Source organism: Pleuronectes platessa, chromosome 5 (genome assembly GCF_947347685.1).
Source record: "Pleuronectes platessa chromosome 5, fPlePla1.1, whole genome shotgun sequence".
NCBI lineage: Eukaryota > Metazoa > Chordata > Actinopteri > Pleuronectiformes > Pleuronectidae > Pleuronectes > Pleuronectes platessa.
The window spans coordinates 1,579,442-1,604,973 of NC_070630.1; the positions used below are offsets into that span (position 1 = coordinate 1,579,442).

The 25,532-nt window shown below is 43.4% G+C and overlaps 2 protein-coding genes and 1 long non-coding RNA gene across 4 annotated transcripts; 2 read left to right on the forward strand and 1 right to left on the reverse strand.

Annotated features, from left to right (window-relative positions):
- Positions 1 to 812: 812 nt before the first annotated feature.
- Positions 813 to 11,592, forward strand: LOC128440255 (cullin-5). Its single transcript, XM_053422921.1, has 19 exons — positions 813 to 868; positions 2,522 to 2,631; positions 3,874 to 3,973; positions 4,383 to 4,559; positions 4,731 to 4,872; positions 5,056 to 5,201; positions 5,585 to 5,665; positions 6,026 to 6,119; positions 6,268 to 6,398; positions 6,834 to 6,941; positions 7,316 to 7,380; positions 7,790 to 7,922; positions 8,011 to 8,142; positions 8,280 to 8,403; positions 8,532 to 8,707; positions 9,255 to 9,416; positions 9,837 to 9,955; positions 10,219 to 10,342; positions 10,458 to 11,592. The coding sequence occupies exons 1-19, from the start codon at positions 845 to 847 to the stop codon at positions 10,650 to 10,652; spliced, it is 2,343 nt and encodes a 780-aa protein (XP_053278896.1). The 5' UTR covers positions 813 to 844; the 3' UTR covers positions 10,653 to 11,592.
- Positions 9,119 to 10,740, reverse strand: LOC128440256 (uncharacterized). Its single transcript, XR_008338493.1, has 2 exons — positions 10,120 to 10,740; positions 9,119 to 9,975 (listed from the first exon to the last, which is right to left on the reverse strand). It is a non-coding gene; the product is annotated as an uncharacterized LOC128440256 (long non-coding RNA).
- Positions 11,593 to 14,752: 3,160 nt separating the features above from the next.
- dcun1d5 (DCN1, defective in cullin neddylation 1, domain containing 5 (S. cerevisiae)) lies at positions 14,753 to 19,077 on the forward strand. 2 transcript variants are annotated; one of them, XM_053422531.1, is made up of 10 exons: positions 14,804 to 15,013; positions 15,781 to 15,831; positions 15,936 to 15,978; positions 16,091 to 16,190; positions 17,143 to 17,308; positions 17,646 to 17,737; positions 17,944 to 18,052; positions 18,222 to 18,326; positions 18,418 to 18,520; positions 18,601 to 19,077. In XM_053422531.1, exons 4-10 carry the CDS (start codon positions 16,123 to 16,125, stop codon positions 18,654 to 18,656), a joined length of 699 nt encoding a protein of 232 aa, XP_053278506.1. In that variant the 5' UTR covers positions 14,804 to 15,013; positions 15,781 to 15,831; positions 15,936 to 15,978; positions 16,091 to 16,122; the 3' UTR covers positions 18,657 to 19,077. The 2 variants fall into 2 exon arrangements, with proteins under 2 accessions (XP_053278507.1, XP_053278506.1); XM_053422532.1 differs by lacking the exons at positions 14,804 to 15,013; positions 18,601 to 19,077 and adding an exon at positions 14,753 to 14,795 and having other exon boundaries at positions 18,418 to 18,528.
- The last annotated feature ends 6,455 nt before the right edge of the window (positions 19,078 to 25,532 follow it).

Consider the following 25,532-nt stretch of genomic DNA (forward strand, 5'->3'; position numbering starts at 1 on the left):
AAAACTGTTGAAACCAACTCCCAGTTAGTCAGTATTAATTCTGCTGAACAAATACTTTTGATACTCAAAGTACATTCAGTTGATAACACTTTTCCTTCATTAGGTCTATGAGCACAATACCTTCACTTGCAATGCAATCATTTTCATAATATTGAAGTAAAACAAATGGATTCTTCATTCATTAATGATATTATTGCATTTGTGAACTTTCACTGAAGTTTTGTAAATTATATGAACATTTACATGACATTGTTGCACTGATTTCACATAGAAATAAACAAACAATATGTATTTACTTTATTTATTCATTCAATATTTAACTGCATTATTGTTTAACTAGACACAATGACAAACAATATTACTGGAGGGCGGTGTAACGCCTAATGATTATAATATATAATGCTAATAAATATATATATATTTATGGAAACCATCTATTTCAATGTACCAATAAGGTTGAGTCAATTATATCAAAAGTAGAGTGAACGTATATCTTAAAAAAAAGAGACCTTATAAAACCTGATGCTTTAAATCAAACTGCTGTTCAAACCGGTGCAACTGATTATCATACATTTTTATTTAATAATCATGTTTATGAGATTTCCAGGATTGTTTGATTTGAATCACTGAAATATTACACAAGGATGTTTAGTCCTTGTCTTTTTGTTTGTATTTTATTTTCTCTGGAGCCCGGTTATAAATAATAATGTGTGTTATTAGTTCTTGTCATTAAATATTCGGACGGAGTTTTTAGAGAATAAATAAAAGTCGTTGTTTCTATGACGTGATCTCGAGCTGTCGCGTCGGTCTCGCGAGATTCCGCGAGATGTTAAGTTGAAGAAACATGGCGACGTCGAATTTGATAAAGGTAAGATCCACTTGAATATTTCCCGTTTCCCTGGTTTATGAGCAGATTGGAGCCGCTCGGCCCCGCGCGCGGCCCCGTGTCCGGTGGAGTTGTGTGTTTCATGTGCTGTGACCGACACACATCGGCTCTAATCGTGTGAAGACGTGAAATACAAGCACGAGTAGCAGCGTCTCAAGTCACAGTTGTCACACGGTTGATTCCGGTGATCTCCCCCGCGGACCCGAACAGAACCGGTCCTCAAACCGAACCGGCTCCATCCGCTGTTCCTTCATCCAAACCCGGGAACAGCCGGTCCCCTGGTCGGCCACCTCCACCCCGGAGAACCGCTGCCGAACACGAACCGATTCAAGCCCCCAATCCAGCACCGGAGACCCCGGTAGGAGGGGAGACCTCACCCCGGTACCAGGGACCGGTTCTCCCGTTAGAGCCATCATGATATGCCCTTCTTACTGGACCGCCCGGTGCTGGGCTGATACCAGTGGAACCACAGAGCCTCAGTCCCCCCCGACCAGAAGGGAGGATGTGGGGTTTAATGGTTAAATACGTGTATTTTCATTAAATGACCCAACACGAGACCTCTCTGGTGAAGTGTCTCTGCTCCTGATTTGATCACGTGCTTGTTCCCACACACGTTTCACTGGTGATAGAGGGATTTATTTATTTGATCTGTTTGAAATGAAGAGAGAATAAAACCCAGCTGCAGTCAGAGGGATGCTCATGTGTCCACGATGGGATGGAACAGGTGATGGATCAGTGGGGTCGGGCAATAAACCAACAGCCTATCAAACTTTCATCTGTAAACTTCTCAAAGAGCATTGAGAAAGCTCAGTGAGGAGGTTGAACTCATATCAGATCTGCCTCAGACGTGTCAAATGTCATTCTCAGAAAGAAGAGTGTAAAACCACAACCTTCACTCTGGAGCTGTGACATTCATCTTGATGATTATTGATTTTTATCCTGATAACGTCCAGCCCTTTGGATTAATAAGATCATACACTAGTGTCATAGAGTCCCAGGATTGGCAGGAAGCAGACTTGGTACGGTTGAGTTCAGGTCAAGCATCATAAGAGACGACTGGTTGTGGGTCAGCCTAAAGTTGCGTTGGGGTTCAGATGTGCAGATGACGATAGGGAAGTAGGATTGTTGTGTTGTTGTGTTTTGGTCGGCGTTTGTTTGTCTGCCTGTTAATTTGCAGGATTACACAATAACTTCTGGACAGATTAGCATGAAACCTGGAAGGAAGTGGTTTGGGTCGGTTGTTTGCTGAAACACCATCAGACATGTTTATGTAAACTGATATCTATGAGTGTGTGAAATCTGGTGCAGATTAATTGAATTTAAGACTTCTGGGCCGTGGCAGAGTTATGAGCTCCACTAATTTATGTTTATGTTTTCCCTTTAGCTAACTACTGTGTTAAAGATTGTGGTATTACGAGCTTTACCTAATTAAAGACTTGCTTTAGCTGAGTTGAAATTGGCTGAAAGTTATAAAAAGCTATTCAATGACAGTAACATTTGATAATCTAATTAACCTTCTTGATTGCAGCCCCTGGCCTGTCGTCATCATTTATTAATTTTTTTTGTTTCACTCTGTGTCTCTTCTTTAAGCCGTCTTCTCTCTTCTCATAACTGTTCATCGCCTCTCTCCTGCAGAACAAGGGCTCCCTGCAGTTTGAGGACAAGTGGGAGCTGATGCGACCCATCGTGCTCAAGCTGCTCAGACAGGAGGCCGTCACCAAGCAGCAGTGGTTCGACTTGTTCTCGTAAGATCCGTCTCTTCTCTCTTCTGTATTTGGGGCTTGTGGTTTAATGTGAATACAGTGTGCAGACATCTGGAGGGAGCCTGGAGTAGAACTGCTGCCCTGTTGAAGTGGGACTGTTGAGGTAGCGTGCAAGTACCAACCAGGAGGAGACCCCAGGATAGACCCAGAACCTGCTGGAGGGACTACGTATCCCCTTTGACCAGGGAACACCTTGGGTTCCCCCAGGAAGAGCTGGAGAGCGTGGCCAGGGAGAGGATCTTCTGAAATACCCCCATTTGGCCGGCTAACCCCCCGACCCAAGCCCATTAAGAGGATGACAATGAATGGAGGGTTTCAGGCAGCATCAGCTGTTGCTGCAGCTTCAGATCCTGAAGCAGCTGCGTTGTTTCTTTGAACACCGACTGGCACAACAGTCCAGCTATTTTGGTTCAGTTCAGCACCACACACGTGCAATAGACTTAGATTTTAGCAACAGGAGCTTCACATAATCCCCACAGTGTCAGAAACTTGTAGGTAAACACGTGTAAGTCTGAGAATGGAACGTAAGAGTGTCTCGTGTCCACAGTTAAGAGCTGGAGAAAGGTTTTTTGAAGTTGTCAGGGAGAGGATTTAGATGATTGCTGATTATTTTAGAAAGAGAACACAAGGAGGAGAGAGGAACTGGAACTTGTTTAAATTAATTATGATTTATCATCTCCTCCAAGAGCTCTGGAAAGACAAGTAACTTCTGTCACCACATTGGAGTTTGAGATAAATCAAGACACATTTCAAGCCCAGTGTTTAAAAGTTAGTTCCTTATGTTGACTCCTCTGGGTATTTACGTTCTTACTCTACAAACTAAGTTACACATGGGAACATTTCTGTTTGTCAGTGACCTTGATGTTGAGTTGTAGACTGATGCTCCATATCTTTCTGCTCATGCTGATATTCTGTTTCCCTCAGGTCCTTGATTCTCCATGAAAACAGGACGTTGACATTCTGAAACTATTCCAAGCCTCCAGAGTCTAAACTAGAATTAGGTTTTGTTGTCACTAAAATTTCACAGAAAGAGCTGAATCTAGAAAAAGTGTATCAGTGAGTAACAGGACCTCCCACAAACCAGCTGTTGGTATGGATGTCTTCACCAAAACCTTAGTTACATCTCCTGTAAAGTTAAATAAACATCACTGTTTAATACTCTATCACATTAATAATGAGCCTGAATGAACTTCAGTGACCTTCCTGTCCCCTCTGGTCTGTCAGGGATGTTCATGCTGTGTGTCTATGGGACGACAAGGGACCGGCCAAGATCCACCAGGCTCTCAAAGAGGACATCCTGGACTTCATCAAACAAGCACAGGCTGTAAGTGGTGTGTGGATATGTGCAATCTTTGTGTGTTTATTTTTGTTTTTCTTAACATCATGATGTGAAAATGCATCAGAGGGCCCACTGTGAGAGGAGAGGAGTATCTTGTACACTTAGTATGAGACCATAGAACCACAAAGGGATGAAAAGAGATGTGTCCAGGTTTTACCAATCAGAGCCGGAGCTTCAAGGATGAGTGACAGTTTTTAATGTTCACCACACGTATTTCTATACAAACTCTAAAACTCCAGTCTTAGACAAAGTGAACATTCTGCTCCCTCACCACATTACCTCTGGAACGTCAAAGACATGTGGAGGATTAGTTGTAGGAAACAAAAGATCAGGATGTGTAACTCTGGTTGAACTGCTTCCCCTCTAACCTTTACATGCATCCCCTCCATGGCAGCGGGTGCTGAGCCACCAGGACGACACAGCGCTGCTCAAAGCCTACATCATCGAGTGGAGGAAGTTCTTCACCCAGTGCGACATCCTGCCCAAGCCCTTCTGTCAGCTGGAGATCACGCTCATGGGCAAACAGGGCAGCAACAAGAAAGCCAACATGGAGGACAGCATCGTACGCAAGGTGAGAGGAGGATGAGGAGGATGAGGAGGAGGAGGAGGAGGAGGAGGAGGAGGGAAATCTCTACAGCTCTTCATGTATTAAGTGAATGGATGGTAGGAAATTGAGTGTGACTTTCTGCTCTTCATGCACATACTTGATGAATTTTTTCTACCCCTGCTGTTTGTTTTGCAGCTGATGCTGGACACGTGGAACGAATCGATTTTTTCCAACATCAAGAGTCGCCTGCAGGACAGCGCCATGAAGTTAGTCCACGCTGAGAGGCTGGGGGAGGCCTTCGACTCCCAGCTGGTCATCGGAGTACGAGAGTCCTATGGTAAGAGAGACACAGGGACACATCAACGCTGCTATGTATAGAAAGAAACCTGAGACAAACAAACCTTTACTTCTGTATATCTGCTGTGTATATATATAGGATGGGAACAGAATACTGTCAACGTTAATTAGTAAAAAAAACCTCCACATTTAATGGCTTCTTCTCCGCTTGTTCTCTCCCCAGTGAACTTGTGCTCGAACCCAGAGGACAAGCTGCAGATCTACAGGGACAACTTTGAGAAGGCCTACCTAGACTCCACAGAGAGGTTTTACAGAACACAGGCGCCCGCCTACCTGCAACAGAATGGCGTCCAGAACTACATGAAATATGTACGTTACAAGCATATCGACTTTTAGAGTACACGAAGGACATGGTTCTAATCTGTGGGAGAAAATGTTGCTATCTAATACTTTGATTAAGGGAATAGTTCTGATTAATGGGACTACAAATTGATTTGCCCTATTAAATAAAACTTCCAGGGAGAATTGTTCATATGACATGCAGCCATTCAAAGTTACTGTGGATTAAAATACTTCAAACTGAAAATCTGACTTTTAACCCCGATATCAGATTACGCTAAATTTTGGTCATCCTCAAAAGTTGCGGCCTTGCCTGTGTGTGTGAGACAGTTTTAAATGTTGGCGTATTCAGTGGGTAACCTTGATTGTTGGTATTTGTTTTTTGCGTTAATCTGTGTTGTGTTTCCCTGCAGGCAGACGCGAAGCTGAGAGAAGAGGAGAAGAGAGCACTTAGATACCTAGAGACACGTCGTGAATGTAACTCTGTTCAAGCAGTAAGTGTCTTTGACAGGATCGGAAAGATCAACACGAGAAATGTCTTTATTTCCATCATGTTTTGACAGTTATCTCCCTTGTGCCACCTGCATTTATTTTTATGCTTTTTTAAAAACTAAAGGTTTGGGTCCTGTCTTCTTTTTTTTTCATGTAGAAAAATCTGTTTTCTGGATACTTAACTTTCATTTGATTAAGTTTTTACAATCACAATCCGACCAGGGTTTGTAAAGAGTCTCATGGACTCACATGTTATCAGGTCTGACTGTGTTTTTTAAGAATAACCGACAGAAGATTGTTAGACATTAAGACATTAATTTATTTCAGTGTTGCTCTGACAGTTAATCTTTGTTTCCTCACAGCTTATGGAATGTTGTGTGAACGCTCTGGTGACCTCGTTCAAAGAGACCATCTTAGCCGAATGTCCGGGGATGATCAAACGCAACGAGACAGACAGTGAGTACAGCTGCTCTGTCAGCACATCAATCACTGGTTACTGTTTTTCATCTTTATATGACAAATGGAATCGGCTGAATTCTTATTATATCCAATCATTCTGCTTCCTGCCTTGTGTGTAACACTGAATTTCGTCCCCCTGGAGCAGAGCTGCACCTCATGTTTTCTCTGATGGACAAGGTTCCCAGTGGGATCGAGCCAATGCTGAAAGACCTGGAGGATCATATCCTCAATGCTGGACTAGCAGACATGGTGGCTGCTGCAGAGACCATCACAACTGTATGTGCATCAACACACACTTATCACACACACACTCTGAATGAGCTCATCTCCTCAGTCGCATGTCCAGTTTAAACTAAAGCCACTTTTTGTGTTTTTAATGTTAATGTATTTATTCTAACTTCCTGCTATATTGGAATTACCTTTGGCAGCAGGATACTAAAAGTGATGAAAAGCTCATCATACTTAACATATAATAATAATTCCTAAAGATCTTTTTTCTTTTCCACAACTTCACATATGTCATTCAGCCGATGTTCATGAAGCACACCTACAGCAGGATGTGTTTAGAGCTGGAAATCACATTCAGTTTGGGAGCAGTGATATATTGATGACTCCAGAACTCATTGAGCACATGTGGGGAACAAGATAAACAAGTTGCCGTTTGAGGGCAGCGTTTACAACATGTACAATAGTGTGTGTGTGTTCATCCAGGACTCGGAGAAGTATGTGGAGCAGCTGCTGACGCTGTTCAACCGGTTCAGTAAGCTGGTGAAGGAGGCGTTCCAGGACGACCCTCGCTTCCTCACGTCCAGAGATAAGGTCAGTGGGTCACACGGTGCAGGAGGAAGCGGAAAGCCGACAATTCACGAAACTGTTGAAGATTATAAACGTCTTCTGTGATACATTTTCAGTTCATTGCACAGCTCTGCCTCAAAGCTACATTGATGAAATAAACAACTTTACAGTAAATTCACTGTAAACTGAATATTGTTGCAGGTTTTCAGATTTAGTTGAAACCAAACAAGATATTTAAAGATGACATCTTGGACTTTTCTGACTTTTTTATTGACAACATGAACAAAAGCTGATTAATTTACAATAAACACAATAGTTGCAGCTCTAATTGTTTCTGTCTCGTGCTCCATTGAGTCTAAGGTGTTCCTCACTTTGACTTGTTGTCTCTTCCCATGCAGTCGTACAAAGCTGTTGTCAATGATGCCACCATCTTCAAACTGGAGCTGCCATTGAAGCAGAAAGGGTGAGTGTGAACCGTCTGTTCTACCGTCACAGGGTTGTGGTCTGGGTGTGAAGCTGCTTTCAGACCTTCACTGGGGGGGGGGCTTCATGTGAGCAGGCATCTGAGTCAGTGGTTACAAAACATGATGATCCAGAACTTTTCCAGAGGGAGCCCATGTGAGGATATAGCAGGAAAACGTCTGTAAAGTCCCAGTGAGCGAGTGGGTTTGCGTGTTACAAGCAAAACTGAGCATCTGTGAGGGAAACAAGGAGAAGGTGCAGAGAATGATGGAGCAGGAGGTCATGTCCGGCCTCCTGCTGCTCTGTCCAGGCGCCAAATATGTTCCTGAGATGTTCCTGTTGTTGTAAAAGCACCTGACCGGCTGTAATCTCCACAGTATTAATGTGTGTGTGTTCCTCTGCTCAACCAGTGTGGGTATGAAGACTCAGCCGGAGTCAAAGTGTCCAGAGCTGCTGGCAAACTACTGTGACATGTTGCTGAGGAAAACTCCTCTCAGCAAGAAACTCGGCTCAGAGGAAATCGAGTTCAAGCTCAAAGAAGTGGTGAGACTCTGCTCTGTTTATCTGACTCATACTAGAATCTCTCCGACCTGCTGTCACCTGACCCTCTCTCCTCTCATGGTCCCTGCAGCTCTTAGTGTTGAAGTATGTCCAGAATAAAGACGTATTCATGCGTTACCACAAAGCTCACCTGACCAGACGCCTGATTCTGGACATTTCCGCTGACAGTGAGATCGAGGAGAACATGGTGGAGTGGCTGAGGGTGAGTTGTTCACGGTGACACTGCTTAGAAAAGATGATTGACTCCTTTCCCATTGCCAGTAGAGGAGTTTGCCACCCTCTTTTTTCCCAGGGTGCATCATGTCGATATCACAAACATGTTATTATGTGTTTGTGCAGGAAGTCGGGATGCCTGCAGACTACGTGAATAAATTGGCCAGAATGTTTCAGGACATCAAGGTGTCAGAGGACCTCAACCAGGTCTTCAAAGAGATGCACAAACACAACAGGCTGGCACTCCCAGGTAAGACACACACACACACACACACACAGACACACACACCCTTACCTAACAGATTGGATTTTTCTGAAGGAAGAATATATTTGGAAGCTGCTCATCCTCAGTGTTCTCCTCTTTGTTTCTCCCTGCAGCGGACAGCGTGAACATTAAGATCCTGAACGCTGGAGCCTGGTCCCGGAGCAGTGAGAAGGTGTTTGTGTCGCTGCCCACAGAGCTGGAGGACCTGATCCCTGAGGTGGAGGACTTCTACAAGAGGAACCACAGCGGCCGCAAACTCCACTGGCATCACCTCATGTCCAACGGCATTGTGAGTAGAGTCCTGCAGGGTTCCTGCTGCCATGAGGAGCCAACAGTCAGAATTCAAAGTTAAAATGTAGTTATTTAAACTTATTTCAAATTTAGATTGGTTCCTTTCTCCTTCAATTTCTTCTTTCTCTTGAACCTCTTTCTCCCCTCGTGGAGTCGTCTCCTTTTGTCTCATCTTTCCTTATTACCTCACTTTCTGTTTTTCTGTATCTATAAAAAGGTTCATAATGAGATGAGTGTGTGCAGCCTGTTGCCGGCAGTTCTTCCTGTGACAGCTCGCTGCGGATGTTCCTACTTATTTCATTCCTCTTTTTCAAACTTTTAATAAAATGGCAGACAGAGACTGTTTTCATGATTATTGCATCATGTCTCCTGTGAGATGTGAACAGAAAAACTTCAGATCAGCCGTAGATATAGAATATTTTCTCTGATTTATTCTTTTCAGCATTTGTCAAGTTACAAATCCCACAGAGCAACATGACGCCATCATATCAGTAAACGACACTTCTTCACAAACTTTTCTATCGTTTCTCCTCCTCTCTGCTCAGATCACTTTTAAAAATGAAGTGGGTCAGTACGACCTGGAGGTCACGACCTTCCAGCTCGCTGTGTTGTTCGCCTGGAACCAGCGACCCAGAGAGAGGATCAGCTTTGAGAACCTGAAACTGGCCACAGAGCTGCCAGACGCCGAGCTGCGACGCACCCTCTGGGTCTGACCTTTTAGATGCTTTATTCAAATCCAACAATTACAAGTTCATTCACTGAGGTTCATTACAGTCTTTGCGAATTGTGTTTAAGAAATGATTATGCCAGTATCAATAATAAAGATCCATATCTGTGCTCACTGATATTTATCAGCAGATATAAACACACAAACCATCTTTAGGACTGAAACATTTTCTCATCTTTAAACACAACGGGAAGTTCACATCATGAATTATGTTTGTGCATAATTTCCTCTTAACTGCACTAATCTTTACAAGCAGAGATAGTTCAGTCCTTTCAAATGTAAACACCATGTTTAGCTTCGGCAGTAATGGAACTGACACGCTGGCCGTTTCTATGACTCAAGTATCGATGATGTTTATTAACTTAACATAAATCTATTCTTCTCTTTTCTTTCTCTTCAGTCCCTCGTCGCCTTCCCCAAACTGAAGAGGCAGGTGCTGTCTTACGATCCTTCAGTTAATTCTCCCAAAGACTTCACCGACAGCACCATCTTCTACGTCAACCAGGAGTTCTCCCTCATGTAAGCTCCCTCCTGGCTTTCTAGAAATACGAAAATTTGTTTTTTAAAAGACATAGCAAATTACTTTTTGTTCCTAAACACCTGTCATAAAGAAGAATAGGACTGTTTTAAAGTTGGTATTTAAATTTAGAAAAAGTAAATATTCATGTTCCCCAATGAGTTACCAGCATGTGCAGGTCTGTGCGTGTTGATGCCTCACCAGAAACGACTGGTTATTGATTGTCTTTGTTCTGGTTTCTGCTTTTTGTTTTTGTTTTTCTCAGCAAGAACTCCAAAGTCCAGAAGCGAGGGAAGATCAATCTGATTGGTCGCCTGCAGCTGACCACTGAGCGAATGAGAGAGGAGGAGAACGAAGGAATCGTGCAGCTCAGAATACTCCGAACTCAGGTTTGAAAATACAACACTCACAAGGTCTCAAAGGATTTTTACAACAGCCTGTGGCCAGAGGCGTAATGCAGCTTCTAAAGAAATTCATAACATTCACTGTTTTGTTCCAACTCAGGAGGCCATCATCCAAATCATGAAGATGAGGAAGAGGCTCAGCAACGCTCAGCTGCAGACGGAGCTGGTGGAGATCCTGAAGAACATGTTCCTGCCACAGAAGAAGATGATCAAGGAGCAGATTGAGTGGCTCATCGAACACAAGTACATAAAGAGGGAGGAGGCCGACATCAACACCTTCCTCTACATGGCTTAGGCTGCGATGGAGGCTGTGCTTCAGGATCTGTTTTTAACTCCTGGCCTGCGACCGGCGCTTTAGAAACCTGCAAGACGAGTTTGAAGAAGAGGAGAGGGGGGGTGAAGAGGAGGGAGTGTGCTGAAGGACAAGAATAAGCGTTTTAATGTTCGTGAGATGCCAGTGTGTCATCTGGAGTCATTTTAAAGCGTAGTGTCGAGTCATCAGGCTGCGTTTGTCTCTGCCGCCCTCTAGTGTCAGATCAGAGGAGAAGGACAATGCTGGGCGCCGTCTGCCGGAACTTCAGAAGAAAATAAATATTGAGACATTTAAATGAAGTACTTCCTGCCTTACTTTCATCAGCAGCCGACTGCAGAGGAGGAGGAGGAGGAGCTGTGAGGAGGACACGCTGATATCAATCCTTTGCTTTCACTTGATGCCACAGCTGTCGTCTCAGCGGCGGCCATCTTGCATCCCTCCTATTATCTACGTTGGTCTTATTTTTGAACAAGGAAGCAACGAGCTGCGAGTGAGGAGTGAGGAAACTACTATTGAGGAGAAGTGGACACAGACTAGTTCAAACTACCGAGGAGTATTTTGCCAAATCGTGTGTGTTTGTGTGCGCGTGTGTGTGTTTGTACGTTTGGGGCTCGGGTGCATGGTGTGTCTTTTATTTGTGTATGTGTGTGCACTTTCAACAGCATGCTGCTCTATGACGTTTTTGTTAGTTTTTTTTGTTCAGTGGAGAAAACCTATGACGAGCTGCCGTTAATATGCAGGTATTTAGTTTTCATTTTGTTCGTTAACAAAATCAGGTTAAGTTGATCAGAAGATAACACCCCCAAGAGTGTGTGTGTGTGTGTGTGGGTCAGTGTGCGGGACAATTATCAATCTGCAAACTATTTATTATGTGTGTGAAAACCTGTGAGATTAAAAAGTAGCTGAACGAATCAAAGACGGACGTTACCAGTCACCAGGGGCTTCTTGTTTGTTTATATACGCCAGTAAAAAATGAAACACACACAAACACACACACACACACATTGAGGTTGAAGGTTGTGAATGTCGTTCTTTTCAGTTCAGTCCCAGGAAAATCTGAAGATATGTCACAAAAGTATCTGGTTCAGACCTTTTTTAACTTTACTTGATTTTATTCTGATTTGTTAAAGTCGGTCGATTTCATGTCTGATTTGCAGAAGATGGACGAGAGTAAAATCCAGATCAGGTTTAAAAACGAGGGTCCGACCCTGAATACACACTGCGACTCATCTCACTCACTATCTACTCCATCAGAGTTTTACTCTTCATCTTTGATTTTTCTTTTGCGTTACAATTTAAAAAGAAAATATAGCAGTTTTGTGATTTTTTTGTAACATTGCTGATGAATAAGATTTGACATCAAATCCCTCAAAGGTCTGAGAAGTTTTGCTGCTCGTTGGAAACTTGATCTTTAATGTGACAAATAACCTTTTAGATATTTTGCTGCAGGAGCAAAACATCATTTACATTATTTGAAGTTTTTCTCACCGTTTCTTACAATTTTTCAGAGATAAGATTTTTTTATTTTATAGTCGGACAACATGTGATGTTGACGGACGGAATCACTCTTGAAAAATATTTAAAAACATGTTAAAGCAGCTGAAATAATCACATCAACATTGATTTTCACATCCTGATTCATATCGCTGCATTTTTAAAACATTTCATCATTTAGAGATTGACACTCACGGATCTTGTTTTTTTTTTCTGTGTGAAAAACTCTCCTGAGTGAAACCAGTGTCATCAGTTGCATTGATGACTGAGGTTTGCTGTCATAACACAACATTTCAATCATGAGGAAACATTTATTTCTCTAAAGTTATTTCTGTGAGCTTTTGTTGTTGTTCTGCTCAGACTCCTGATTTCCTGTTAAATTTGATCATGAAATCTATGAGCAGGAAACAGAACAGTAAATGTGTGTGTGTGTGGGGGGGTCTTTATTTATTCTATATTTATGAAGAATGTTCTTCAGTTTGTTGGTTGAAAGGTTTTTGTTTTGTTGTTGAAAGATGATTTCTCATCGTTCACATCCACAGTGTTTATTTACTACAGGTCTCACTTTAAGTCACAGAAAATAAACTTTGATAGAATTGAATCTCTCTAAACTACTTTAACTTCAAAGATTAGATTCTTAGCTGCAGTTAAATTGCTGAAAACACCTCCAGGTTCACTCAGACCCACAGAAGCTTATTATTAATTCTGAACATCATTCACAATGTTTGAATCCACCACAGTGAAGCCCAGAGTTATTATGATTCATGAGCTTGTTTACAACAGTTTGTCAGATCTTTCAATTTAATTTGCTCTTTTTGTCAAAGTTATAAAAATACATTTTTTTTTCAATACTCAAAACAGACACTCGGTTTAGTTCAGAACAATCTGAAAGAACAAAACTCAAACTGTCCGGCCTTTTCTTGTCAAAATGTGTAAATGAAAAACCATGTTTAGTTCCTGAGGTTGTGTTTAAAAGTTAAGTTGTACATTATATTCTGATCTATCCCTATTCAAACACATTACGGGGGCAGAATATTAGGAACACCTCTGAACATAATGCATCATAATGGGGGTAAATTGACCTGTAGCTTTGTGTGATGACAAAACTTGAACTAAACACAATCAGTCACGACCTGCACCAGCTGAGAGTTCCACACTACATCGTGTAAAGACATTAAACTTTGTGTTGTTGGAGTCGGGGGGGCGAGTGGTTCAGATACTTTCATGTGCTGCATTTGGTTTTGCCTGTTTCAAATATTTTTAAAAGTTGAATAATCCATTTCCTGGAAAAAATAAATACAAATCTAAACAAAAATATTTCTTCTTTTCCTTCTTCCCCTTCCTCTACAGAGATGACAAATAATTAATTATTTCAATTATTGATTAAAGTGATTAAAGCTGATTTGTAGAAAATATCCTGCAGCTCTGTCTCCCTAATTGATTAGTTAAAAATTAAAAAGGAAAATTCCCCATTTTATTATTCATCAATGGCCTATCCCTTAAAACACTTCCCTCAGGAGCTCTTCAAACTTTAGAGAAATAATAATGTGACATACAAAGTGATAATTATCAATGTTTAGTGATGTAAACATTTTTATTTGAATGTGGAACCGAACACAGATGACACAAATACATTTGTGGTTCCCAGAGGATAAACCCCCTCATGTGTCATGTCCTCCAGCTGAAGTGTTTTCAGTGAGGTCCCTGAAGTAGACTTAAAAAGATGGTTCACCCAAAAATTTTAATTCGCTCATTATCTACTCACCACCATGTGGATGGAGCGGGGGGGGTGTTTGAGTCCACAACACCCTTCTGGAGTTTCAGGGTAAAACCTTGTTGCAGCAGAATCTGTTAAAATGTAAGTAAATTTGGTTCGATTCTTCAAACGTGTTCAACCTGAATGTTGTGTGTGATCCGCTGGAGCCACGTTCACATTGAACTTACTGGGAGTTCTCACTGGTCTGGCCTCGCCCCCCCATGGGCGAGGACCACAGACACATTACAGAACTCTGTTTAACTGACGCAGTTGGAGGTAGAATGTGAACGTGGGGCTCAGGGACACTCGGGAACACCACAGGAGCAGAATGGAGACATGTTGAGTTTCTTTCTGTTGTTTCTCACATTTGAAACCTCGGTCACTATTGACTCCACATTGTTTTGGATCAGTTTGACCCCTGAGACTGCGACACGTCACCCCCCTCCAGTGGTGGGCGGGTAGTGAGGACAAGGTGGACTATCCCTTTAACAGCTGAGGTTCGAGTCCAGGGACAACACGTGAGAGCCAAAAACACCGGATTGTTCCTTAAAAAAACAACAACGCTTCACTTTCTTTGCTCTGGCGGGGGGGGCGCCCTTTATTGATCTGTTTTTACTTGGGTTTTCAGTAGTTGTTTTATCAAATTTGATAATATAAGACACCCTGGTTGTTTCCTTTATCTATCGTTGTAAAAAAAATAATATACACGTCCGGACATTTTGATCTACACTCGAACATTTGTTCTTCATCACACCCCCATAAAGAGATGGTATAGTCCACTCCCCCGGAAACGCCGGCGACAACTGAGCTCCCGGAGAAGAAGAAGCAGGTGGAGCTGGATCCTCAGAGAGAAGACGAAGAAGAAAGAGAAGAAAGTGAGTGATGAGAGGAGGTGAAGCTTCTTCTCCTGGCGTCTGTGATCCAGACCAACCGACCGTCCGTCCGTTATCCTGTGTGCTCGAGCCTCAGCTGCTGTTGACACAGAGCTAACGTTAGCATCGTAGCTCTGACGCCCGCCGACACAACAAACAAAAGAAGCGTCCCGGCAGAGAAGGGACCGGATTCAAACCAGCAACCTGCAGATTATCTGCTGGTAAAGTTTCCCTGACGGATAATCCACCAACACCCGCGAGATCTGACCACGATGTGGGAAAGACGTCATGCTAGCCTCGTTAGCCTCGTTCAGCTAGCATCAACGCATCAGTCTCAGCTGATTGAGTCACAACTGAAACCGGTTATCAGACCCTGAGTGGGAGTATTTATGATTAGTATTACTATTAGTATGAGTATGAGTATTATCCCAGTACTTCGTGTATGTGACTATTGTTTAAATCCATAATGTCTACTGGTTTCCACTGTTCGACCAGGTCTGAGTATTTCTGTTTATTTTATAGGGAGGCGACATGTTTTATTTATTTAAATGTTTTTATGTAATCGTGCAGTCGCATTGAGATCAGGCCTGAGAACCAGAAACATTCACAAGCAGAAACAAAACAACACAGGAAACATAAATCAATTAAAACCGATCACAAGATTCAAATAAACCATCACAAAGTAAAGATTTAAAAATCTCCAAATGGAACACAACACTTTAGTTTGAGGGAATTGAATCTTTCCATTCAGGGTTAGTTATGTGACTGAATGCAGTTCGGTCTAAAGTGAAGTAGCTTCTGGATCTAGTGATGTTTGTGTCTCCTCAACGGACTTAGAGGAGATTTAAAACTCGTTAAATAAACTGGAAAAAAACAACATTGGTTTATTTTTTATCTATCTATTTATCTTGTCTGTCTGTTTACCTAACTATCTGTCAATGTATTAATCTCTTTATAATCTGCTTGTCTCGATTCTGTCTCCTCGTAGGAAAACCCTTCTCCTGCTGAAACCACAGTAACAGACACACTGGACAAGTTTGTATGTAGTTGTTTCATTTTTATTATTAATCCAGCATTTAAACAAAGCCATGTCTTAATGTTAATTTCATCATTTAACTGAGGATCTTATTTCTTCTATTGCAGAATCTCTTCGAGTTGAATGGACAAGGAAGCCAGAAATACACAGGTAGGAGTTTTATCCACCACTCGAGTCGTTGTTCACATGATGGATGGATGGCTGGCTGCTGGACGTTATGTCACGACCCTCTTACAACATGTGATTTACTTCCTGTGTGTAGCCCAGCTAGTGAAGCCTGTTAAAGGCTCAGTGATGCCTGTGAAGAAGAAGAGAAAACTCCCTGGTGCAGATGATCATGAGCACAAGTGTAAAATCACAAGGTGAACACAACACACACACACACACACTCACTCACACTGTCTTCTATGGTCGTCTGTTTGCATTGCATCAACTCTCCTCTCAGGGATGTTGCAACAGGTTCTGCAACGCATTCCTTTTCCTGGGGCCTGGAGCTCATGGGGGTCTCATGAACAGCTGATCATGAAATTTGTAAGAACCCCCTTCAAGTTTGAGTTCCTTTAGCTTGGGTCTCACAAATTACCTTGAAACTCTCCTGCCTCCACTCTGAACTGTTCTGCATCTCACCTCTGTTTGAGGGGTGAGACCCAGGCTGGGTCCTGGGTTCGTTTCCCATCTGGTCTGTCCAACACTCAGTGAGAATCTGCTGAGTAAGAGGCTCTTTGCTGAGAGGACGACCTCTGGCTGAACCTGCAGCGCCTGAAAAAGGTCTGGCAGGGTTGTCTTTCACCTGAACCCCCTCACCCTTCTCATTTCCCTCCGCTGTGTGCTGAGGGAATGTGAGGAGATGAATGTGGACCTTTTAAAGTTGCACTCAGAAGCACATCCAGCGCTCTTGATACTTGTCTCAGACCACAGCAGGACGTGTCTAAACAGTCAGTTTATTAGGAACACCTAGATTTGGATACCGAACTAACACAATGAAGTTCAACAGAAACACTTCTCTGATAGTTTGATCTAAACATGAACCAGATTAAACTCTTAAAGACTTTTCTGTGAAACCAACAGAAGAATAAATTGGACCTTCTTCCAAATGAAAAGTAGAATTATGAAAAATGAAGATTTGCATCCACAGCTTCACTTGGTGTGTTGTGATCCGCAGCTTCTGCTTCAACCAGTAACTATTGTTTGACTCTGGTGTCGTCAAAACCCACAGGTCCCTCTGTGTGTAGCTCTGTTACACTAGCTGCTTTTTACATTGACCTTATGTGTTGAGTCATCATCTCTTCATCGTACTTTAAAACTTTGTTGCAGTTTCACTCGACCTCAGATCCGCGGAGCGAGGCCGATCAGCAGCGACAAGCTGTTCTCCAGCAGGAAGTGCTTGGCCTGGTTCCACAAGTACGCTGGTGCCGACAAGGTGGTGGATCCGGAGGCCATGGAGAGGTTCTGTGAAGACATCGGCGTGGAACCAGAGAATGTGAGTCGCCTTGGGTCCCACTGAGGAATCACAGCGACCATTAACCCAGAAATAAAGACACCAGTGATATCTGAAGCCTCCTGTTCTGACTCTCAGCAGAGAGAGTGTAACGACTCCTGGGAAACGTGTGACGCTGCTGTTTAATGACACATTTGCAAATGAGTCAAATATAAATGTTGGCAGCTGCACTTTTCAGATTTTAGTTAATATTTGGATAAAGAAATGTTTTATGTATAAGCAAATAACTTTAGTAACTATTTACAGACCATGTACATGAAAAAGTATGAAGCTCAAGTTTCATGAGGATTCTTTGTCTCTTTGTCTCTTTGTGTTTCAGATTGTCATGTTAGTTTTAGCCTGGCATCTAGAAGCAGCTAATATGGGATTCTTCACAAAAGAAGAGTGGCTCAGGGGAATGACAGTATTACAGTAAGAACATTTGTATTTTAAATGTAAAAACATGAATTTGATTTTGAGCAACTGAAACTCACAGACATACAGATGAGATGAATCTTTTCTGCTCGGGTGTCTCACCTCTGTCTGTAGTCGTCAGTGACCTGAAGGAAAAACCCTTGAAGTGTGTGTATTTTACAATGTGTCTTCTGTCCCCCCCCCCCCCCCCCCCCATCCTGCAGGTGTGACTGCACAGAGAGGTTACAGAGTAAACTGGAGTACATGCGCGGTGAGCTCAACGATTCTGTCCTCTTCAAAAACATCTACAGATACGCCTTCGACTTCTCCAGGGTGAGTTGCTTCTCCTGGTTTTGTCACAGTAACTCTAGTTTCCTTTTTAAAGTACATTCCTTGAAAGTCTTCACTACACAGACAGGGATGTTGAGCTTCATTTTGATTGGTTGGTTGAGGTGTAGATCTGTGATGATTCTTGTCCTCCGTGTCTTTGTCTTGTGATCAGGACAGAGACCAGAGGAGTCTGGACATGGACACAGCAAAGTCTATGCTGGCTTTACTGCTGGGGAGAACATGGCCTCTGTTCCCCATCTTCCACCAGTTCCTGGAGGTAAAAGCAGAGAAAACACTTCCTTTCCTCCATCTTCCCATCGCTGTGTTGCTTCCTCACACCCCCTCCCCCTCACTCTCCTCCCCCACAGCAGTCCAAGTACAAGGGGATGAATAAGGACCAGTGGTACAACGTGCTGGAGTTCAGCAGAACCATCAACACAGACCTCAGTAACTACGATGAAGATGGAGCTTGTGAGTAAACGCGTCCAGACACATTCCAGAGTTCATGTCTGAAACCAGCTTGTTTTTAACTGAACTGGTTTTGTTCTCAGGGCCAGTGCTGCTAGATGAGTTTGTGGAATGGCAGAAAACTTGGTCAGCATCGTAGCAACAACAACCGGACACCAAAAAGGAGGAAGAGGGAGAAAAAACAAAAACCACAACGCAGGAGGAATCTATTGTGAAATGAGAAACAGCTGCACACACATACACACACACACAGACACACACACACACACACGGACTGGAGAATCATCGCTGTGGACTCTGGGTACAGTCACATCCCATCAGAGATCGTCTCTGTTCATCGTCAGCCAACTGTTGTCAAGAGGCCTTACTCTCAGAGAGTAGACTTTTTTTAAATAGGGTTAATTTGGAATAAAGAAACTGAACTAAGAAAACACACAAAACCAAAAAAATAACTGAGACAAGAGATGTGGAATTTGTTTTCTTGATAATTATTTTTTTCCCCATTTTGTGTATTGTTTATAGATGTTTTCACAGTAATAAAAAAGGAAATTAAAATGTGACGAGCTGCTTCTTGATAATTACCACAAGCTAAAGGCTTCATTCACCGAACAGCAGCTGAAGAAGACGTCTCAGGTCTGTGACTCCGAGGCCGGTTCAGGGTTCGGTCTGTAGAATAAAGAAAGATGGACGACATGACGGCTCTCAAAAGTGAGGTGTCTCATTCGCCCCCTGGTGGCTGGCCAGAGGACAGGTCATAAACCCCGTCTCCTCGTGTTAGTGGATGTGACATGAAACAAACCAAAAAGTCAAAGTAGACATCAAATCCATTTTTCTGAAAGGTTCTGTCATTATAGGTCTCATACTGTTTGTTCAACTGTTCATGTTTCTGATAAGTTTGGTTTTGATTTAATTATTTTATAAAAGCAACGGGCTGAGACGTCATGATTGACAGCTGAGGCTCTTGATTGATGGAGTGTGTGTGCATTGGATAGAAAGAGTTAGGGGCAGACATTTGGAGGGAATGTTTTTATTAATATTCCATCTCAAGAACACCTTGTGGTAATTTCTTAAGATTCTGGACTCAAAAATGAACAGATTGGAATTTGGAGGTCAAAGGTCAAGTTCATGAACACCCACCGCCTACATCTTCAAGAGGATTTCATAATTTGGCTCAACTTTTCACAAACGCTCGAAGATGAGCTCCAGTGGTCAAACGTCACCTGACATGAGATTGAAAAGTAACTTGCATCAGATATAAAATGAACTGATTTCACAAACAACTAAATCATGTAATTTGAACTACATGAAAATATTTAAAGTCCACGTTTAGTATATTTTCAGTTTTGTGGCTGAATATAGAAAAATCCTTTATACAATATAATTCATAGTCATATTTCCATGTGGAAGTGCGGCCTCTCCTCTTGGCCCTCCCCCCTCGTCTCCCCCCCGTCCAGCGGCCCTGCTGAGGCGGCGGCCATGATTGCGTTGAGGCGCGTCAGAGAGAGGGAGCGCTGCTTCAGCCTGGGGGCGGGGACCGGCTCATCGGGGGCGGGGTCAGGCAGGTGGCTGTATCGATGGCCGTCCTCGTCGTACTGGTAAAGACGAATGATGCGGCTGCGACGGGCCGAGCAGGGCGGGGAGGACGAAGCTTCTCCTCCTCTTCCTCCACCTCCTCCTGCTGCTCCTCCTCCTCCTCCCATGATGCCTCCTTGCATCTCCTCTGATGTTCTCCTGTCCAGCTCCTCATCTTCTGTTTCTGATTGTTGAGAAATGTCTTTGTCCATTTCTCCTTCAGCTCCCTCTGTCTCCTCATTCTCTTTCTCCCTGTTCCCTTCCACCTCCTGCTCACTTCCTCTCCTCTCTTCATCCTCCCTCCTGCTATTCTCCTTCTCCCCTGCGTCCTTCTCCTCCTCCCTGCTCCCTCCATCTCTCTCCTCTCCATTGTCACTGTACTTGACTTCATCTGTTTCACTTCGACTTCCTCCATTTTCTCCTAATTGATAAAGAACAGTGACCTCTCTTTCCTCTTCCTTCTTCCCTTCTTTATTTTCCTCCAGACTTCTTCCTGCCTTGTCCTCCACCTCCTGCTCCTCCTGCTCCTCCATCCCTCTCTTCTCCTCCTTGGTGTTGTCACATCCCTCCAGGTAGGCGGTGATGTCTTGCTGCTCCTCTCGTTTCAGCCTGAAGCTCCTCTGGGGTTTGACAGGAGGAGATGAGTGTGTTGATGAAGTTGTCGTCTCCGTGGCCTCGTTGTGGTACATGGATGTTAGTGTGTTCATGGACAGCTCAGGGTCACGGTGTGGCACGGCGGGGGGGCGTAGTGTTCGCAGCTTTGCAGGGATCGCCCCCAGACACCTGAGAGGAAAAATGTAGATTAGATTTATTATTCACACAATTATTCCATCTTTACATCTGCAAAATGATTGAACAGAGAACGTATGAATCCTGGTGTGAAGCACCTGAAGTACCTGAGAACATGAGCTCTGCTCAGAGCTCCAGCGCTGAATCCAAACACGAAGGTCAGCAGCACCGACGCTGCCACAGCTCCTGCCAGCTCTCCATCTGAAACCCCCCCCGGCTGCTCCTCCTCTTCAGACGCAGCGCTCCTCCTGACCCTGAGCGTCCTGCAGCTGCTGTCCTGGTCCTGGCTCTGATGCTCCTGGTCCTGGCTCTGATGCTCCTGGTTCTCATGCTCCTGGTTCTCCTGATGGTGAGAACCGACGTGGAGCTGGTACGGCCACAGTGTGGTTCCCTCTGTGTGCTGCAGGAGGCAGTAGTACAGGCCGCTGTGGAGGCTGCTGCTGTTGGGCACAACCAGGCTCCCGTCCGGGTGCATGAACACAGGATCCAGTTCACTGTGAGGTCCAGGGGCCCGCAGGTCTCCAAAGGGGGTGTGCCAGAACTGGACCACACCTGCAGGGAGGAGGTGACAACAGGTGAGATGTTAGAGCTGCAGGTGGAGCTCTGAACCACAGACTGTATATAAAGATGAACAGCTACACTTTCTCCCACTGTACAGAAATGAAGCCATAATATCTGATATTCAATACGTATTGAATTGATCCAACCACCAGGGGGCGATCAAGAGGCTTTGGCTTCACTTTTGTGGCGTTCTCATGTCGTCCATCTTGGTCCTCTCCCAGTTTCCATGTGGATTAATCTGCTACTAAACGTTTTCCTTACGAATGCCCAGTTTACTTCTGTTTTAGAAACACAACGAAACCTTTTTCTGTATTCTTGTTGGTATTTTATTAGTATTTGTTGAAATTCTGAGTCAAACCTTTTAAATATTAGATGTTTAATCATCAGAATCTGATGATATCAATTTATAAACCATCCTCCTGCACAATCATAAATGATTGTTGCCTCAGGTGAAGTAAAGGATGTCTCAGTGAACTGCTCAGATTTGGAGGCAGAGCTCTTTGTGTGCATGTTGATCACCGACCTGTGTTTCCTCCGTGTCCACAGTTTAAAGTCAGCTCCAGCTCTGGATGACCTTTGACCCTGCAGGTTGCAGCGACGGTCAGGGGCCCTCGCTCAGTCGCTGCCGGACTCGCTGAGGCAGCAAGAAGAGCCGTGACAGCTAACCAGCTCGTTAACATCTTCAATCTGCAGAGGGGAGGAAGACTCAGGGTCTATTCATGATGAAGCTGTTTAAAAGACAAACTGTTGGACTTTAACTCTTTGAACTGTTTGTAAAAAGTAAACTGACTCTGATCTGCAGCTGTGGAGTTTCATGCAGTGCCTTTAACTCAGCTATTTTAGAAACTCCAAGGACATACCATCATTGTATCGTATTGTATTTTATTATTTGACACATTTCTTTCTATTTTATTCGTTTTATTATACTCTTTCAATTTTTTTATTTTTTATTTCTGCACAGATTTAACCTTTTTGTCTCTCGACCTCTTTATGGTTCTTTTGAATCTTTTGGTTGAAAGTTGCTTTAAACTGTGCTTTCAGGTTTTAAATGGATTTCTTTTCATTGTGTTGTTTCTAATGTCCTATGAAATGTGCTTTATAATTAAAACTTTTTTGAACAAAACCAACAAAAAAGCCTTCAACTCTACTTAATTTAAACCCAATGATACATGTCCATGTTCTAAAGGTATAATCAGTGGGACGGTCTCAGAGAAGTGATGAGTGAATCAGTGAGATGTGAATCGTAGATCTGATCGTCTCTGTGATATCTACCTGATGTGACGAGGATTTCTCTGAACCGAGGCCGTGTTGTTCTTCTCTGGTGTGAACACAGATGAACGTGTGTCAGTGTCAGTCGCCTCTGGCAAAGTGTAAAGTGCAGTTTCTCACATGACACAGTGGATGTGGTCTCCGGTGATGATGTTAAAGATTAATCACATCTCAGACACAAACAGCTTCCTGGGAAACGCTCGTAACTCTCGCTTCAGGCTGAATAAACTGGAACCTGATGAACTGAGGTCGGACCAGTGATCTCAGTCAGTGGAAAAGGACTCTGAGCGTCTCTGTTAAAGCAACATTCGTCATCTGAGGCACTGCCCTCTAGTGGTGACTCACAGGAGCTGCCAAGATATGAGCTTCATTTGCATCCGAGCGCCTTTTTCTGCAGAATCATTGAACAAAGAGGTTTTCATTTGTCTCGTGTGTAACTGATCAGTTTCTCTTTTGATCTGCACACGTTCATGTTGATGTAACTGATATTTCTCACATTAAACACTGTGAGTCCAGGGTGAGCAGTAAAACCAGGAGAGCAGGGATTCGTGCAAAAAGAAGATTTTATTCACCCAAAGTGTTTTTAAGATTTATGAAAAGCTTAAAGATCAGTCGACTAAACCAAACTCAACTTACTGACTTTCCTCAAACCAAAGGACAACTTCTTAGCTGCTCACTGCAGGTTTATAAAGTCCATGCTGGTCAGTCCATAGATTATTGCGGGGGAGAATTCCCAGTCCTGGTTGAACCACTGTGGCACAGAGAACACCCCCTTCAGTCTGCAGCAGAATGGTTCAGTCCAATCATCCTCCTCTACTTAAGCCTGGTGTTGCAGCTTCTCAGTCTTTGTCAGGTTGTCAGGAGGATGTCACACAGGTTGTCAATAACGTGAACAGATGCTTGCACTTAATTTAGAACAATAAAGTGGACTAAAGCAAAGAAACTAAACTTTTAACTAGTGATGTGTCGAGGCTTCGAAGCGTGTGTCGAGTAATCCAGGATCAGTTTTATGAAGCGCTTATCGAACCGGCCGAACCACGTGACTGATTCAGGAAATGGTTTGCGGGTTTGGTGTGCGATTCAAAATAAAAGGGGTCGCGAACCGCAATGGATTCCCCCTTGCATGTACTTGTTTCGGGACATTATTGTGCATTTGCCAATACATTCAAACTTCTATTTTTTGCGATGAAGCCAGCGAGAAAGAGAAGATTTTCCCCCTGTCTGGGAACACTTTGACCTGATCTCTCCTGATAAGGTATGAACATGGTAATAACAATTAGTGAAATAAACTGTAATAATATGTGACAACACAGCGTATCGCTTGTTCTAATGCATTTCTTGTAATTCCTGGTATTTTAAAAGGTGAAGTGTCTGTTGTGTGCCAAAGAACTTGGATATAACAACAACACCTCATCTATGCTGAGGCATTATAGAGCCCTGCATGAGCACATGGAGACCAACCGAAGTGGACCAAGCTCAGGTAAGCCATTTCAGGATGCTATGATATAAGACAGTGTACAAACATAAAATGGCATGGCACGTTTGTATTACACACCATTAACAAATGTGATTAATGACTGAGTAAATCTATATAGCCTTTTTTTCTCATCAGGTCTGAAGAATGATGTGGATGAGGCCTTGGTCATTGAGGATTCCCAGCCCTTCACTATTGTGGAGGACAAAGGGTTCAGGAAGCTTGTTCAAGCTCTCAACCCTACCTATGTTCTCCCCACTAGGCAGGTGTGTATGTGAGCACATGAAGCATGTTTCCCCATTTCCTCATATTTGCCATTCATACAGTCTTCTCTTCTTTTCTTTAGGCTTTGAAAGCCATGGTTGAACAGAGGTACAACCATGGAGAAAGCCAAAGCCATTGGGTTGAAGGCTTCGGCAGTTGCATTGACTTCAGACATGTGGACCTCACTCAACACAGACGCCTATTTAGCTGTAACTTGCCATTTCATAGATGAAACCACCTCTTTGCATTGTGTTGTGTTAGGGGTGCTTCATTTCCCTGCCGCGCATACTGCTGCAAATTTGGCAACAGTAAAATCAGCAATGATGTCACAGTGGGGTCTGACAAACAAAGTCACTTGTCTTGTGACTGATGGCGCAGCAAATATGGGTGCTTGCGCTAGAGAGCTTCGTTTGCGTCACACAATTTGTGTGGCGCATACATTAAATTTACTAATTAAAAAGGCTCTGCAGCAAAACTCTGTGTTGTCTGAGATCCGTGCCAGCTCTAGACGTATAGTGGGCTATTTCAAGAGCAGCACCACAGCAAAGGTGAATTCCTTCATATAATTGCAATATTCTAAATGACACTGTTTTGTGTAAGTTGCTGCGTCAGTGACACATGAATGACTCACTGTTTGTTGACAAATTCTATAGGAGAAGCTGACACAGGTGCAGGAGCAAATGGGCCGGCCAGTACTGAAGCTCATTCAAGAGGTGGATACACGCTGGAACAGCACATATCATATGCTCCAGCGTGTTTATGACCTCAGGGAACCTGTAGGAGCAGCTTTGGCCGGCCTACACACTGATGTTGCCCCACTGTCATCAGAACAGTGTGCCATTCTTGCAGCATGTCTGAAAGTGCTGGCCCCATTTCAAACTGTGGCAGCGGTTAGACACCAAAGTCCTGCAGACGAGGACACAAAATGTCACAACGGATGCAGCAGTAGAGGTCCAGCAGTACCTGGCTGAGCCAAATATTGGAAGAAGGGAGAATCCCCTGGAGTATTGGGGGGGGGGGGGGGGGGGGGAAATAATTTATTTCCGAACTTGTACAAACTAGCCGTTGCTTTGCTTTGTACCCCAA

Bases quoted from the DNA above. Each gene is read 5' to 3' on its own strand.
- LOC128440255 (XM_053422921.1), top strand. From the start codon at position 845: ATGGCGACGTCGAATTTGATAAAG. The intron at 4,560-4,730 runs GTGAGAGGAGGA...TTTGTTTTGCAG, and splicing joins AGGACAGCATCGTACGCAAG to CTGATGCTGGACACGTGGAA. The intron at 6,399-6,833 runs GTATGTGCATCA...GTGTTCATCCAG, and splicing joins CTGCAGAGACCATCACAACT to GACTCGGAGAAGTATGTGGA.
- dcun1d5 (XM_053422531.1), top strand. From the start codon at position 16,123: ATGCCTGTGAAGAAGAAGAGAAAACTCCCTGGTGCAGATGATCATGAG. The intron at 17,309-17,645 runs GTGAGTCGCCTT...TTTGTGTTTCAG, and splicing joins TCGGCGTGGAACCAGAGAAT to ATTGTCATGTTAGTTTTAGC. The intron at 18,053-18,221 runs GTGAGTTGCTTC...TCTTGTGATCAG, and splicing joins ACGCCTTCGACTTCTCCAGG to GACAGAGACCAGAGGAGTCT.